Consider the following 17,341-nt stretch of genomic DNA (forward strand, 5'->3'; position numbering starts at 1 on the left):
CTTAGGGCCAGGGTTTGGGGGTGGGATGGCGGGGTTGGGGGAACGGTTGGGCTGGGGGAGCTTAAGGGGCTTTTCCAACCCAAATGATTCTGTGATTCTATGACTGTAACCTCTTACCAGGAAAACTGACTACAAAATGGGCTGTCTCTCCAGGCCCTGGCTACCTTTTTTGATATAGATTATTAGTGTAATGGTTTTGGGGATAAAAATGTATGTTGGATGACTCATAGGATGCAGTCACATCTATTCCAATCTCCTTTAGCTTTCCAGAACATGAATTCCAAAAGGAAAGCAGAGACTTGGAAGAGAAACAGACGGCAGTTGGTAAGTACGTTTCACCTGCTTGGAAATGTTCTCCGCCGAGCTGTTGTGTTCAAGTGGCCCACATATTTAAATGACAGGTACTAACCCATTTCAGAGTTCTGAACAATGCTGAAATAAAAAAAAAGATTTGTGCTTTTTCTTTTCTAAGAGAGGAATGACTCTAGATTGCCCTTCATCCATCTGCTGAACAGCTGGTGACATATGTGCCCGAGATAGCACTGCCATAATTATTTATGTTGATGTCTGATGCCTCCCAGCTAAAACTCACAGTTCTTGCCACTTTGAATATAACCAAGCGCTAATGACCCATTCCAAGGTGTATATAGACAGTGGTACCTTTCCCCATTTCCCTGATGGTATTTTAAGACTTGTTCACATGAACAATGTTGATTTTTGTCTCTCCATATCGTGAAATTAAAAGGCTTTAAACAACTTTGCTAAAGGACCTTCGAGACAATCTGGTACCTTCCTCAAATTAACCATTGTTGCCTAAGTTCCCGCTTCCGTATCAGGCAGTTCTCTCTAAAGATGTGTAACTGGTGGTCTTTGTTCCAGGCTTTTTCTACTGTGGGTACTCCGGATTACATTGCCCCTGAAGTTTTCATGCAGACTGGATACAACAAACTTTGTGACTGGTGGTCGCTTGGGGTCATCATGTACGAGATGTTGATCGGTAAGAAATGGGCAGCGCCCAAGTTTTCAGCAGGGTCTGTGGTGGAGGACATGAGCTGTGTTTATGTGCTTGGGGTCTGGTTCTCAAAGCATCCTCTCCTTGCATGGTTTGTGAGGTTTCTTCTGGTGCACTGTAGACTTCAGTAACTACAGGAACTATTTTTGCTTTGTACAAGATTGTATTTTTCTTTCTTTTCAGGTTATCCACCATTCTGCTCTGAGACTCCTCAGGAAACATACAAGAAAGTAATGAACTGGAAAGAGACTCTCACGTTTCCTCCAGAAGTTCCGATATCTGATAAAGCAAAGGATCTTATTTTAAGGTGCCAACCATATGGTTTGCCAGTTAATACAGTACTAGGTTGCTTGTCTTACAAACTGTACTATGTACTTCTCATAGGTTGTTTCACATGAAAAAACCATGATGCTTGTGACAGCTACGTGCTCTGTTATGCACATGCATCAAATGCTGAACTCCCTCGTCAAATCCATTTGTCTCTCCGGGGTTATTTAGTGGAGCCTCGACTGAACTATACTAAAAAGGAGCTCCCCTGTAAGTGCTGCTAGTCTGGCAAAATACGAACGTTTCTGCTCTTTATTTTGTCTGTGAGCTTCTTGTGGAAGCAACGTAACCTTTTTGCCAGAGCTAGCTCCTTACAGTAGGAATGGTTTTGACGTTGTATGCACTGGAGCATACAAATGTATCCCAGTGCATGCTGACTCTTGCTCTTTCATTTCTATTATCAATCACTTATCTGTTCTTTGGACAGAAATATAAATGTCTAGCTTTTTAGGCTTTATATGTTCTGCTCTACGCTGGTCCTGAAATAGAAAGGGCACATTATCCTGTTGTGAAAGAATACCACATCTTAATTGTAGCATTTGCCATGACATTCCTAAGCATAACTTCGTGTGTTGGTTTTGCAGTGGGAGTTCTTGACCTTCTCCATTTACATGTTAAGAAACCGTAGTAGTATCGGTTCAGAAAGCCGTTCCATTTCTGGATGGAATGCTTTTTGTTTTCATTCTTCCTTCATTTGCATTCTTCCTTCCATCCCAGATTTTGCTGTGAATGGGAGCACAGAATTGGTGCATCTGGTGTGGAGGAAATAAAGAGTAACCCATTCTTTGAAGGGGTTGATTGGGAGCATATCAGGTAAGATGCTTTGGAGAAAAGCAAGCTGCTCTTCTCTAGGGACTGTTTAAAGCTACTCCAGCTCGACAGAAGTGAGCAGCTTGACTGGCATTTGTTGTATCTAGGTGTATCTAGTATTTTGTCCGTATCTGAAGCTTGTGAAGGCTTAGGTACCTTCAGTCTTTTTTTCTGTTAAGAAACGGAAAGTGGTTGAATCCTGCTTTCTTCTGCCTTTGAAATCTTAATGCTGAACCTGCTCTTCTTGGCAGAGAGAGACCTGCTGCAATTTCAATAGAAATTAAAAGCATTGATGATACCTCAAACTTTGATGAATTTCCAGAATCCGACATCCTTAAACCAACAGGTAAATGCTTTGATTCCACATGTAAACAGTCCTTCCTTTTCTCCAACAGAATAATGTAACTTTCCTGTTAATCAGAGGAGGGATCTTACTAGATGCTGATCGTGATCAAATTGTTAGCTTGGTAGTCTTGCGGTGCAGGGGTGTGCAAGCTGTCATTTGGGTTTCAGGAGATGGGATGCAGACTTGGGAATCATGCAGGAGCCGTTGGAGGGAGGGCATCTCTAAGAGGCAGCAGAGCTCCCAGTGAGTTCAAATCTCAGCAGGACCTGTGAGCCCAAAGCTTCGTGGGCCTCTTGGTATTGACTGATTCTTGCTCCCGTATCTAAGGCTTGGTACAGGGGAGAGGGAGAGGGTGGGACAGAAGGGGACATTATGTTTTGGTGTAAATCTCTAAAGGATCCTTGTATTTACGTGTCGGAGCATATTCACGCATTTGCTCTGTGGGGTTGAATGATACTGAATGCCTACATTTATGGTATTTCTTTCTTTTGAAGCATTCTCCCCTACTCCACATCCAGTGTTTTGTATGAAAACAAGCTTTGCAGTCTCCAAAGGTTAATTTTATTTTTCTATGTCTTATCAGTGGCAACAAGCAACCATCCAGAGACTGACTACAAGAACAAAGACTGGGTTTTTATCAATTACACCTACAAGCGTTTCGAAGGTCTGACAGCCCGAGGAGCAATACCATCCTATATGAAAGCAGGAAAGTAATAAATCTTTACCTGGGACAACTTCTAAGCAGTGGAATTCTGTTGCTGTACTTTGGGTTTAATACCCATAAAAGAACTTTTCTTTTTTTAAAGAAAACTTGAGGGCTATCAACTCTTGGAGAAGACTTCAGGACCCTGTTTTGTTACACACCCTGGTTGTTACTAAGGATTTTTTCTTTCTGCACCGTTGAAAAATTCCACAAAATGTTTGCATCATCTCTGCTGCGAGCACGTTTTGCTGCTTCAGGAGCAAGAGTTTGTTTTCTTTTTAAATGCTTTGCCAGATTGTACAGTCCATCAGGAGATGAGAGCAAGCCTTCACTTTGACGTTGCAAAGCGCATGATGTTTATGTGGACTGTTTGCCAGTCCTGCATTAAGTGACAAACTCAATCTGCCAATTCTGCCAGCACTGTTTTCCCAGTGGCTAAGGACTTCAGTACAGAGGAAACAAAGCAATAATTAAAGCTTGACATAGACAGCTCTCTGATAACTATCTAGTAGAAGGACGCAACTTGTATTGCCTTAACCTTAGTTTGTAGTGCTGTTTTTTATAATGCTACTCGGAAGCCTCTTTAATAGCATTTCTCAACTCTGTTGCAGTGGCCTCCAGTTGCAGTGCACTTTACTTTTGGTACTAAGACAGTGACCCTCAAGCCATTTAATATTTTTTCTAAATTAAAAAATTGTGCGACACTTTTTTTCTTTTCTAGACAAGTCTTAGGGAGAAACAGGCCACTCCTCCAGCGCCAACAGTTTTCAGTTACTGTATGAAAGGATGGATCTATAAACAATGCAGGTAATAAAAACTACAGCTGGTAACACAGGTGGGTCTGGAATTAGAGCAGAGAGGGAGGGAAATTCATTTAGCCTGATCATCCATGGGCATCTTGTGTACAGTTGGGTCAGCTGTGAGGCTTCCCCGTTCCTACTGCTGCCATCTTTTGGCCACTTAAAAGATCTGCTGCATTTTCATCGGTTTACAAGATGAAACCATCTTTTGTGGCCTTTTTGCTCTTGGTTTTGAGTAGAACAGTATTGGATTTTTCTGTGAATCTTGATGACAGAGGCCTCCCTGGCTTTTCCATGCAGAGCTCCTCCTGCGGTCGTGGCTGAACCATCTGTCCCTGTAGTCTTCCAAAGAGACGGTGCCCCATGAGGTCACTTTTGGGGCAGTGGAACCCACCATGTCCACTCTTTGATTACTGCCTAATATAAGTTATCAGAGGACATTCAGTTATGATCAGGATGCTCTCCAGGAGAGCCCCAAAGTGCCTTTCCTTGCCTAAGCATCTCTCAGAACATGACTGCATTTTGGGAGGGAGGATTCTGCCTCAGTTGAGCTTTTGGTAATTCCTATTTATAATCACGAGCTCCGCCTGGCGCCTGTTTTGTAGTTACCTCTGCAGTTCCAGGGGCAGGTGGCATTAACCTTTGGGCCAGCCTGGTACCAGTCTTCAATTTGCGATTGGATTTTAAAAAAAAAAAAAAAAAATGTAAGGAGGTTTCTAAAAGCATGTCTCAATTTGAACTGTCTTGGATTCTTGCGAACTTTATTGGTGCTGAACACTAACTACATAGCACAGATGAAAAAAAAAGCTATTTACAAACACAGCTAGTGTTTTGAAGTAAAAGGAAGGCTTTCAGTTATATTTAGGCCTATCTTTCTAGATTAGGAAATGAAAGAAAATGAGTTTGTAGTGAAACTTTTTTTTTTAATAGGTGCTTTTAGGGAATTTTTACGTAGATACCTTTTGAACCGAGTGCCATCATGAAGGACTGATTGGTGGATTGGAAGTACAATGTATAGCTAGAGCTGGGTGATAGCTCGTTAACATCCTTTCCCTAACTCCCCCTTGTGTTTTTTGTATGTGTCCTAGGAGTTTAATGAATTGCCATAAGCAGTTGAGATGCCAGTTGGATCCTACAAAGCTAAAATGCAAAACCAGCCTTAATTAGAAGTACCAGGATCACTGCAGTCAGCAGGGCTTACTCAGATGAATAAGGGCTAACTGAAGTAATGACTTATAGGGTCGGGCTTTTTATCAACTAGCCAGTAATATCACCTTCTGCTCTCTTTTTATTGTCTATGAAGGACTGATACCAACTTCTCAAATTGCTCTATCTCCTTATCCTACAGTTTCTTCTAGCCATTGAAAATGTTGCCTTATAAACCATTGGAAAACTAAGAGGTATTAACATCAAAACATTTTTTTTAAATTTCTAATAGCTTAATTACTGCCTTAAAATTAAAAAAAAAAAAAATTCTTTAAAGCTGCTGTGGATTAGGAATAAATAATTTTGAGTAGCTGCATTATTAGCCCTTTACTAAAAGGGACTGGCATTTTTATTTATGAATACCAAAGATGAAGAAGCTACACAGTTGTACATTGTGATAACTTGCTGTGAAAAACAAACCAACCACCCTATATAATAATGTGTTGTGCATTTTTAGTGCATGTGTTTTAAAGCCTTCTGAAACCTCAGTGTTCACTTTTTGAGTTGAAGGTGAAGTTTCTCAAAGGCCTGAGGAGCAGTTGGGTACCTCACTCCTGTTGTCTCTCAGAAGTTGGATGTCTTCAAATGCAATCCTCTTGGACGCGCCTTTCCAGCGCTCGGCTTTGTATCGCAGTTCCATCTCAAGCCGGCTTCCTATTACAGTTGTTCACCAACACTAGGAAAAAAAAAAGTACAGTGTCTTCTTTCCAGGATCCATGCTTCACTGCTAACAGATGAAGAGTTTTGTACGCCTGTTCCATCTCCCATGTTAGCCAAACATTTTTTCTTAGCTGCTGGCTTGTGTATTGAGGTCGTATGTATCTTTTAGCTCTTTTTTTTTTTAAGCTGCAGGCAGTTGCTGGACTTCTAGGAGTAATTCCAATCTGAATTTCCAATGGATCTGAACATGAGTTACGTTGCCAGTTTATCTCTGTATCACGCCTAACACAAAACTGCACTAAGTGTTTCTTATTACTGTGCCCTGACTCTGCCTTAACCTGTAAGTTGAAGGAGTGTTCTGTAAATATTTAAAAGCTGTTACTAAATTGCACTGTAAAATTTGGCAGGTGTATTGTGTGCTGCTGGGGGAGCCAACTTTTTATGGAGCGATCTTTGCATTGTGTTGTGTAAATAAAATCCTCTTAGTAAACATGATTTTGTTAGGGTGTTTTGTTCTTACAAACTGGAATCTTTCAGGTTGGGTTTTTTCCAGACTTGAAACTGATTTTAGAATCAACTGCTTGGGTATGAAAATGCAATGGTAAATCAGGAGATGAAGACTGCATTTCCAAAAGCTGCACAGCGGACATGAAAAAATGAGCGTCCTATTAAAGGTGAAGGACCATGCTGCACTTCAGAAGAATTAAACCTTTCTGGTAGAACGTGCCTGCCCTCCTGGAAGGGGTGGAGGACCCTGACCTAACTCATGCCTGAGGTGTCTGCATGGTGTAAATGTCACTTTTGTTTGTTTACCATCTTCAGGGCAAGTTGTTTTTAATCTTTTCCACTTTCTATTTTTAAAAGGGATAAGCAGTGAGCAAGTGGCATTGGAAGCAGAGCTATAACCCTTCATTTTTTTTTTTTCCTACCAGTCTGTAACATGCCAAAATCAACTTGCAGTTCTTATTTCTTGCTTCATGCCACTAGTGAGTACAAGTTCCTGTTATCACTTCAGTAATTCCATTAAATTCCACCTTGTTCAAACTCCAATGCCTTTCTCAAGCTTCATCAAGAAAACCCTTGAAATACATCCAACACTGAAGATGGAAATAAAAGCCAGACCTGCTCCAAAGCTGTTTTCTTCCAAAGACAGAAGTAGGTGGAAGTGGAGAGCATCTTTCACAGCATGGTAACCAAAAATAGCACTGGGCCCCATCAGAGATGCTGCATAGTTTGTGGGTTAAGTAGCGTTGTCTCATACGTGTGCTATGTGCTGCTTTTAGAACTTCACTGCAAGGAGTTGGTAAACTTCGAGGTCCTCTCAGCGCAAGCGGTAGTAATGCTTCTGGGCAGCTGCTGCACAGGTCTCTCCATCAGGCTCTCTCTGATGTGAAACTACTACTAAGATTTTGTGGGCACAAGCCACACTTACTTTATGAAGCAAGGAAACAAACCCTTCTAGCAATCTATCCCCTGCCCATTTGCCTACTCCACATTTAAAAGAGGTTTTAAAGGAGCCAAACAAGCTGCATACAATTTATACTTTAATACAGAAAAGAAACCATACATCTGTAGTTCGTACACACCACAGGTAACACTTCAGTATATCCAGAGTAAGACAATACTTGACCTTGTACCTGAACAGTAGGTGACCAAGAGAGGAGGAAAAGCAAATACACACTTTTTCAACTTGATTTAGTGTTCCAATGGAACTCTACTTACTTAAAAAAAAAAATAATCCAAAATTCATCTTTAATTACTTGGGAAAGCCAATCGAGTACAGTGGCTTTCTGGAGCGATAAAACCAGCATGGATATCGCAGATGCTGGATACCTCTATCCCATGCTGAAGGTCCAAATTGATTACATGGAGTACCAACAAGTTCCTATGAGGCACTGACAGTCTTTAACCCTCAGACAATGGCCTGCTGCACTTAAGTGCCTGGGGCCATAAACTGGCCGAATCCTTCCAGCGGCCTTGCTGACACTCGTCTCAGGGACAGACACTGGTGGGGTTTGGTTTGGCTGAGTATGGTCCTTGGCTGTCAGATCCCGTAAGGTGCTGTTGATGTCGGATGCTTAGCAGTCCTGTAGGGTAGCACTCAAGAACATGCACGTTCAAGTCCTTATGTGTGTAAACTCCAACTCCAAGTCACCTGGTCAATACCAATACACATTGACTTAAAACTGTAAAAATAAATACGCAAAAAAAAAAATGCATAGGGCCTGGGGGCAAGCTCCATCATTGTTGGGGGGAGAGTCTCGCCCCTGCCTTTGCTTGACTTGTGAGAACAGCTCGTTACCAAGGCAGGTAATGAGTTTGGTCTGGCCCCTAGATGGAAGGTTAATGGTCCATATGTCTTCCTTTCTCTACTACAAAAATAGAAATTCATCTAGAGCAATAATGGAAAGTGATTGCACACTGTCTCTGTGCAGATACTGAAGGACACTTCTCCAATGACACACAGGGAGGATTTTTCAAAAGCAGCGCAGTGCACCTGGGCATCTGAACCCCTGGGACTCTCAGGAGGTCCCGAAGAACTTTTGGAAATCTTCCCGTAGGCACTTATAAAAAGAAGAAATCTATTTGCTGCACTTAAGAAAGAAGCTAAGAACAGAAACACTACAAAGAATGGAAGCTGTATCCATACAAATGGGAACTAAATATACCAGCAAGTATATGCCTTGGCAGAGATTTTGTTACTCGTAACTAAAACGACACTCATAAACCTTCAGGAAAATTTGCACTTGATATTGTCATGTTACTTACTTACACTGAAACCCCCCCCCATCCTTAGCAGCAAACAGTAACAGTGATCTTCAAGGCTAAGTCTAACATACACTTTGCAGACAGATGGAGAATAATAAAAATTTGCTTGATGATGGAACCCTGACAACAAAGGATTAAACCTTCTAGGGGATACCTACCTCTATTTTGCCAAGTATGACCAGGTAACTCCACGCATAAGTGGTACAGGTTTCAACAGCAGTCAACCGCAAGAGCAGAACTGACCTGAACTTAATAACACTGCAAGGGAGCTCTCGCCCCCTCTCTCTCTCTTTATGAATGGGTTTCAGCTTTTCTTTGCGCCAGCACCATGTTGAAGTACTCCGCTTCAGGTACGTAAAACCCCTACACAGCCATCAGAAATGACAGCTTTGTAAGGCAGGCCCGTTCTGGTTGGCGTGCAGCTCGGCTGTGGCAGTGCTGTGTGCTCATCAGGGGGTTAAGCAAGCCCACAGGAACTCCATACTGCAGGAACAGGACTAGCTGGGCTCTAATATAACTAACTGAGCTAAACCAGCCTGGAGTGTGTCTACAGCTATAGTCACAGCTTTGCTGGCCCCGAATCCAAAACGAACAGAGCCTTAACCACAGACTAGGATTATATATTCAGAGCAGCAAAGGAGAGTTGTTCCTAGGTACATGTATTTTTCTCTACTGAAGGCTGGCTTACCATTGGTATTCCTTACCTGCCTGACAGCAAAATGGTCCAGTCAGTTCCAAGTTGGGAAGAAAGTAGCTGGCCTTTTAAAGCTGCAACAGTAGAATGCTCCTTGGAGAGCAATTTTGACTAAGGTTGATGAGACCAAGGATCTTACTCAGGTAGTAAACTGTCTGTACTGGGAGCTTCTCCACTGGCTTTTTTTGTCTTAGCAGGGGGGTGAAGGAGACAACTGAAAAGTCTTTAGCATGCACAGTCACCTCTAGAAAGCTTCTTACATCTATCAGGCTACTAAACAAATTACTTTGTCAGTAAAATATCAAGTACAGTCTCTTCTTTTTGGCTTATTTCCTTCAGCATGATCTACTTGTTTTACTGAACTTAACAGACAACATCCCTAAAACCAGTGATTCCATCTTACAAGGAAATATATACGGGAAATTCCTGTGAACAGACATATGCTTCCTATTAAAACTAGTTCATCCTACCCTAGAACAGCAGTACAACATGCTGGATGCAAAGCCAGGTGGCAGTGTAAACAGATTCCTCCACACGCAGGATTTTGCTTTCATTCCTCCACACTCAGTATTTTGCTGTCGCAACTGTGCTACATTTCTACTGATTGATGAAAGAGTATCATTTGTCCCGCTTTGATGTTCAGTCCTTTATAACTGATTATCACAAAAGCAAAGCCAAGTGCCTAATGGTAAAGGAAAGCTTTGTCTTGACAGGCCCAGAATTTCCTCTCTCATGCCAAACAAGATGTTTCTAAACACTTCAGCTCTTCTTTTAGATGTTTAGGTAAAATATTCAGCACCCACCAATCTGGAAGCCTTTGTAGTAGAAACAAACAGCATAATTTCTTTTTGTTTGAGGAGACGTTGCTTTTGATTGCACAATTAGACTATGGAGTGTGGCTCTTTATTAACATGCTTGAAATATGACAATGTAGTAAGAGCATGAATGAGGATAAAGCACCTTGCAGGAGTCTGTGTTCCATCACCTGGGATGAAACTATGCCGAGATGTTCCCACCCTGAGCCAGGACTAATCTGGTAGATCATTAACAGCCATTTGGGAGAATGGTGCGTTTAGCCTGTCGAGTTCATCTACTTGTGGGGGATGATGCATTATAACCTCATGGTCCTCCGAAACATCATCGCCCACAGTGACTAGGTTTGTTAGAGATTTGCTCCGGACACACTGGAAATCAACATGACGGCTTTTGCCTTCTTCCTTTTCCCATGACATCTGGATGAATGGCCGTTGAACGTAGTTGTATATCACTTCTGACCGGCCACCAGGCCTCCTCTTCACCTTCTCTTTACAGGTGGGATATCCTGAAAACACAGACAGCCACTCAGTTGCACTACACACCTTTGACTTGCCCAAAGGGACAACAGGATCCCAGAAGAACAGGAGTGATTACGGGGGCAGGGAGCACTTGGTAGACAAATGCTCACATTCTACATTATTGGCTTGCAAAAGACTGCTTTCTTTTCCCCTGAAAAGATGGTGCAGCATTGTGTGTAGTCTTACAACCACCGGCTGCACAGTGTTAGCCATTCTGCAAGCAAACATAGCTACTATGAAAATAAGTCTCCCAGGACATAGCATGTTCCCTAAAGTCCCTAGGGGAATACTTGGATCAGCAGGTGGAGGCATGACTCCCCTTTCCTGTTTGCTTGGTCCTAAGGAGACAAGGCTTACTGGTACATGCTATGTAGCTCTCATTTTTCCCTTAACTTTTAAGCCTCCTGCCCAATTTCAATGTAACATGGTAGAAGTGAAGGAAGATGCCCAGCTTCTACTAATTTAATGAAAATAAATGCCTAGTGACACACAGAGCAAAGCAGGAAATGCCTCGAGTCCAGAGGAAACCAGGCTTTACTGACTATGGAGTCACCCGTTTTACAATTTCCTTTGTTGAAGAAATACTTTACCTTCAATGCCAATGCGGATATTTTTCAGGCCCCGCTCCTTTAATACAGCTTTTGCAACATCGCGGTTCTCAATGTACTTGAAGAATCTGTACAGCTTGGAACTGTAAAGGACTTTGAGAAATAAAAAGGGTGATTAGAATGTACAGGGACCTTCTCCCTGTTTTTGACATGCTCAGCGGCAGGGATGCCAAAACCCAGGTCTGGTTTCCAAGAACTACTTCAGGTGTCTGTTCTGGCTGGGCTGGGATTAGCTATGCTTCCTTGGTGGGAGGGTAGTGATAGACATTACAGTCTGGATAGAATGGGTGGTGATGGGTGGGTAAAGCAAAGAGTACTCACGCACTGAGGAGCCAGGAAAAGACTGAGGGGGAGGTGGCAAACAAAAGGAAAAGATGCAGTGAGTGCTGTCGTTACCAGTACAGGCAGTCAGACCAAAGCTCTACCTAGCCAGGTATCCTGCCTCTAGCAGCAGCCAGTTCAGAAGGAATGTACAAAACAGGACTCTGTGCCAGCATCTCTTCCTGGAAGACTGCTGTTTGGGCAACGGGACCTTTCCTTATGGCCAGGGTGGGTGCTGAACACAGAGCCAGAAGTCCCAGGGTAGAGCCCTTACTTTGAGAGTACTCCTCTCCCATTGGAGGTGGATGATCTTCATCCCAGTCCACAGTGTCTTCATCCGTCAGCACAACAATATGGCATTCACGTTCCCCTTTCCTTGCGCTATCCACCATTATAGGCAGAATTAGCTCCTCCAGGTAGCTATCAAATTGCTTGTGAGCACCATCGTTGGAGAGCTCATGTAACAGAGCACCTAATGAGAAATAAATCATATGATGAGCTTTTTTACACAGTATGAAAATATGTCCCAGCTCTACACTTTCCAGATACATTCAAAAGCACAGCCCGCATTCTTCTTTAGACAAACTCCTTAACATATGTTCAGATGCATCAGCAGTCTCCAGCTCCAGAGTTGGCAAAATCAGATGTATGAGACTGCATTTCAAATGGGATGCAAATTACACTGTAGAACCATTACACTGCCATTAAAAAACCACCAGGGTCCAATCAATACAGTGAAACAGTAATAGCCTGAATAATTAATTCATTACAATACTTAACTTAAATTTCCAGCAACAAATTCTCTCCTTGAAAGCACATTTTCTGCCTTCCCTGTGATCACTCATCAGAGGACAGGGTAGGAAATTCCACCCACAGCCTGTGCTGATACCACATACGCCTTTCACAGATTCGCCTATGTTAAAAGTACTTTTTTGCCAGCATACCCACCAAAAATCTGCTCCCAATCAGATCCCTTCATGACTAGGAACTCTCTACTACTTTCCAACTTTGGTTTCTTTGGTTCCTGCTCTGCCCATCATCCTTTAGCTTAAATTATTCATGATTCTCTGGTCCATTTTAGATAGGAGTTATAACCCTGCTCATAGCCTTCATTTTGTTTGGCTTCTAACAACAAACTCTTCTTTTCAGCCTCTATTACAATAGGAGACCAGAATTTTTGCAACTTCAATTTGCTTTTTTGTGCAAGGTGTCTGCGTTCTGTAGGATTCAATCCCTTCACTTTGGATTGACGCAGCAAAAAAGGAAGCTGTTTAAATGCAACGCATACAGGACTCCTGGTGGAGTCCATAGCTTCATACCTAAACTAAAGCACACAATTAAGAACTGCACTGAATCAGGATCAGAGCGCTCCACACCATGCAGATAATCTCCTAAGAGCCGATTTCTCTCCATACTTACTTAAATCTTGACATTTGATTGTGTTGAAATCAAAGTTTATGCAGAGGTAATCACATGTGTCTCGAAGGTCTGGGATGGAAATCCCATCAGGGCAGTTAATGATTCCAGTTTTGTAATAATCCTGCAAATAAAAGGACAGTTTTTGGAGAGAAAAATTAAGAATAGCTTGGACTCTGATCATTTGTAATTGGTCCTTTGTTTTGTTAACCAACATTTGAGAGCTACGGAGGCTATATATAGCACTGTGAACAGTTAAAATGGCCCTGCTTGTCTGAGAATCTACGTCTCTCTGTAGATCCTCTTGGGTCTGATAAACGGTGAGCCCCAGTTAAAACTTTTTCCATGGCATAGGGTTTCATAACATCATATGCAATATGCAGTTATATGCAACCACAAGGTCAGGACACAGCTTGGGAACTATAACAGCACGACACAAGAAAGGTAAAAGGCAACATGAGCAAATATCTGAAATGTTGACTCATACCAAAGTCTACTATAATTTTTTTTAAAAATCACAATGCAAAACAGTAATAAAAGAATATGTCCTGGGGGGGTGCAGCTGCCTGGGAGATGGCTCAGTTTTGCACATGTGACAAACAGCTTTTTTTTTTTTTTTTTTTCAATCTGCAAGCATCTCCTTACCAGCACAGTCCGGAACACAGCTGAGCTAATTCCTTCTGCGATTTCATACTCTCCCTTTTCATTTGGCCTGGTGAAATTGTATTCTCTTCCTGGTCCAAACATTCTGAACAGATAAAAATCTACGTAAGGGCACAAGTATACCTAAATGCATTAATTCTAGAGACGAAGAGGCACACTGAAGTTAAACAAAACCAGTAATGACACATCTATACAGCAACTTGAAACCTACATTCAAATCTCTTAAACAGTAAATTAGCACAAGAGCTGTCTCGGCTAAGTCCTCCTATAGCTGGACTCTGTTGCTATAGCTACTGTACTGTATGGAACAAGCCACAGATCAGAGGAACAACCATTCAACCCTGGGTCAGAAAATACCCTGGCAATAAAGCCCTTTCACTGAGGCTATGCAAGACAACCGCTGCCTGCCTTTTGATCCCTTGTGCTAGGGTCAGTTACCCAACAGAACCTGTCTCCCTTTGGTCAGAGATGGGTGAAAGTGCTGGCAATACCAAAACTGAGTGCTTCTTGTTGCATCGATAGGCTCCAACCCTTAAGCCACGTTACAGGGAGCTGAGTAACTTCTCTTTTGGGAGGGTATCAAAAGATAACAGCAGGAGGGGGATGGAACATTATCATTTTCCCCATTCTGGAAGGGAGGTTATCAGCTCTGCACAGATGTACTATTTACAAATGAGGCAAACACTTGGAGCGAAGGCAAAAGGAGACCATGCCTAGCTAAAAGTGCACATTGTTTGAAGGAAGTGGACTGAAGGGAGAATATTATCTAGAGAACTCCCAGCTCTCTCTACATCTGGTCACGTCTTCAAGGCCTCACTCACAGCCAAGTTCTGAATGAGGTCAACCTTGCTTCACTTGGGCATACAGATGAGATTGCAAAACAAACATTAGGGCTTTGTTCCATTCTAGCAAACAATTGACTCCCTTGAGGTACCTTGAAAATAGTGGAAATCACCCACCTTCCCAGCATGGTATCGGGGTGAGCAGTGAAAATCTGTGGATTCACTGCAAAGCGAGTGCCATCTACCACAAGGGTCACTTTCTCGGGAGCCACTGTTTGTGAATTGCCGCTTGAAGATGAAGCACAGCATCCATGGCGTTCCTGGGTATTAAAATATTCTGTCTGTCTCTTATTTCCATCTTGGAAATGAGAGTTGTGCGTGTCTTCAGGAGCAGACAACATGCTACTGATCTGAGGATTTACTGGACAAGCAGTGTGTCGGCATTCAGAATCTAAACCTGAGAGAGAGAGATGAATATTGCAAGGGTAAGATATAATTTACTGAAAAACCTCATTTCATAGTAACACTTCCTACTGTAATGAGAAAACTGAGTCATACAATAACAAAGGATGTCCATATACAGAACTGTCAGGGTAATGTCATATGACATAAACCTAGACTGCATTTTCAAATTGAGCCAGCAGTTGGATTTTGGATAAAAAATTTCCCGATGAAACACGATGCTTAATACTGCTTGTTAAATCTGTTCAGCGACAACCTCAGGAGGAGCCGCAAGTTGGCTAGCCAGGGCATACCCCTGTGATGATCTTGCCTACCACCACTAGGGTACATACTCCCCAGTGCAAACTGCCCTGGGACACTGGAATTTTTCCAAAACACATTACCCTCAAAAAAAATAAACAACCCCAAAACCTCACTTAAAGATTTCTATAAGGTAAAGACGTTATCCTCACCCTCAGTCCTGGGAACTGCAGCAGGGCTGTGACCTCCTAGCACCACATTACTTTCTTCTGACTCATGAACTGCTACAGTTATGTTTTCCACAGAGCAATTGGACTCCGGATTTCTTGACCAGTCTGTCCCACCAGCACAGTTAACATTCATGCTGGGCCTCCGTGACGTGAGGAGCTGGTTGCGTTTCCTAAGAGAAGAGCTAGGAGAGAAAATACCAGGTGGTTAGTTTTGGAAGAAACTCTTGAGCAAGAAACTTTTGAGCAATGAAGCTCAAATCCCTGTGTCTGGTACAGAAAGCTAAGTCCCTCGGGCTCAAAAAGGCATTTCTTCAGGTACTTAACTGTGTTTCAGAGAGGCTTATGATGCTAGCTGTGCCCCTACACTTACCTAGGAAGAAGGTAAAAAAGGCTTTAAAGTAACCTGGGGCCTATTAATCTATAAACCTTTGCTTTTTTAAAAGTAAGTCTAAAGCCACTGATATCTTCAGATCACACGTGTGTTCCTGCAAATACCTTCCTGGCAACTGCCTGACCTCCAGACCACTGGAGTCATTAAAAAATGTTTACGCATCTCTTGATTCCCAGCACTGGCAAAATGAGCTCTCTAACATGGCTATAGCCCAAAATACAACATTTTCCCAGTTAACAGCTCAGGCATTGCCTCTGAACCACTGTGAGGTTTGACTGGGATGTTCCCTGCTCCCAGTCATTGCTTTTTTTTGGTTTTCCTTCTTGATTTATCACCCTCCCGTCATATAGTGCTGTGCTGGGTTTGGCCGGGATAGAGTTAATTTTCCTCATAGTAGCTCATATTAGGCTGTATTTTGGAATTGTGCTGAAAACAGCGTTGATAACACAGGGAAGTTTTTGTTCCTGCTTAAAACTGAGCAGGGCTTACACAGAGCCAAGGCCTTTTCTGCCGCTCACCCCACCCTACCAGCGAGGGGCTGGGGGGGCACAAGGAGCTGGGAGGGGGCACAGCCGGGACAGCTGACCCCAACTGACCCCAGGGGCATCCCACACCGTGTGACGTCGTGTTCAGCACATAGAGCTGGGGGAAGAAGGAAGGAGGGACGTTGGGAGCGATGGCATTTGTCTGCCCAAGTCACTGTTACGCATGATGGAGCCCGGCTGTCCTGGGGATGGCTGAGCACCCGCCTGCCGAGGGGAAGCAGGGAATGAATCCCTCGTGTCGCTTTGCTTTCCCTATTAAACTGTCTTTAATCTCAACCCACCAGTTTTCTCCTTTTTACTCTTTGGATTCTCTCCCCCATCCCACTGAGGGGGGAGTGAGTGAGCAGCTTTGTGGGGCTCAGTTGGTGGCTGGGGTTAAACCACCAGTGCTCACCCCAGTATTTAACCCAATATAGCCCAACAACAAATACTGTATCACACAGAAGAGCCATGACTACAGCAGCCTCACATCCATCATATCCTGGCTCAGCCCGACATGCATGATGCTTTAACCAATGCCACTCAAAGTGGCACACACAAAGAGACATCTTCTCTTTTTTTCTGTTTGGCCACTTTATTCTTAAGTGAAATTCTTCTTCCCTCTTCCTACCTTTAAAAGCCATTTCACTCCCTTGTATCCCCTAACAGATCTCTTTCACTGTCTCTCTCCCTCATTCTCTCTCTGGCATTTATTTTGTCCTGCTATTGCCTAGGACAAGGCACAGCTCTCCTTTCTTGGCTTGAAGTGTTTTCCTTTCACGCTCTCAAACATAAAACACCAATTTCCTCATTAATGAATTTTCCCAGTTTCCCCCCTGCAGAACAATTGTCCTGTGTCTTTTTCTTGGCTGAATTAAGACTCCAGGGCCTGCGGGTGCCTCTATAAAGCATGGCAGAACACTGACGTGGCTAGATACAGACCAGATAGAATACAGCACTAATAAAACAACAAAATGCCAAATAAGAGTTGGCGAGTTTTCTGGTCAGGACCTGCTGGAGATGAAGGCCTTAATGAGCGGATC

At 42.9% G+C, this 17,341-nt stretch overlaps 2 protein-coding genes across 4 annotated transcripts in view; one reads left to right on the forward strand and one right to left on the reverse strand.

The window, feature by feature from the left end:
- The window catches only part of STK38 (serine/threonine kinase 38), a 14,951-nt gene extending 9,494 nt beyond the window's left edge, over nt 1-5,457 (forward strand). For both annotated transcript variants that reach the window (XM_035900137.1, XM_035900138.1), the window contains exons 9-14: nt 263-324; nt 880-997; nt 1,196-1,319; nt 2,057-2,152; nt 2,401-2,495; nt 3,079-5,457. In XM_035900137.1, coding sequence (XP_035756030.1) covers nt 263-324; nt 880-997; nt 1,196-1,319; nt 2,057-2,152; nt 2,401-2,495; nt 3,079-3,209 — 626 coding nt within the window. In that variant the 3' untranslated portion in view covers nt 3,210-5,457. The remainder of the gene's footprint in view (nt 1-262; nt 325-879; nt 998-1,195; nt 1,320-2,056; nt 2,153-2,400; nt 2,496-3,078) is intronic.
- A 4,751-nt stretch (nt 5,458-10,208) lies between these two features.
- The window catches only part of KCTD20 (potassium channel tetramerization domain containing 20), a 20,893-nt gene continuing 13,760 nt past the window's right edge, over nt 10,209-17,341 (reverse strand). For both annotated transcript variants that reach the window (XM_035900142.1, XM_009644578.2), the window contains exons 2-8: nt 15,366-15,565; nt 14,629-14,908; nt 13,652-13,754; nt 13,010-13,130; nt 11,865-12,062; nt 11,252-11,362; nt 10,209-10,648 (exon numbers count right to left, since the gene is read on the reverse strand). In XM_035900142.1, coding sequence (XP_035756035.1) covers nt 10,356-10,648; nt 11,252-11,362; nt 11,865-12,062; nt 13,010-13,130; nt 13,652-13,754; nt 14,629-14,908; nt 15,366-15,565 — 1,306 coding nt within the window. In that variant the 3' untranslated portion in view covers nt 10,209-10,355. The remainder of the gene's footprint in view (nt 10,649-11,251; nt 11,363-11,864; nt 12,063-13,009; nt 13,131-13,651; nt 13,755-14,628; nt 14,909-15,365; nt 15,566-17,341) is intronic.

This window comes from Egretta garzetta, unplaced genomic scaffold (genome assembly GCF_000687185.1).
Source record: "Egretta garzetta isolate BGI_Z169 unplaced genomic scaffold, ASM68718v1 scaffold688, whole genome shotgun sequence".
Taxonomy (NCBI): Eukaryota; Metazoa; Chordata; class Aves; order Pelecaniformes; family Ardeidae; genus Egretta; species Egretta garzetta.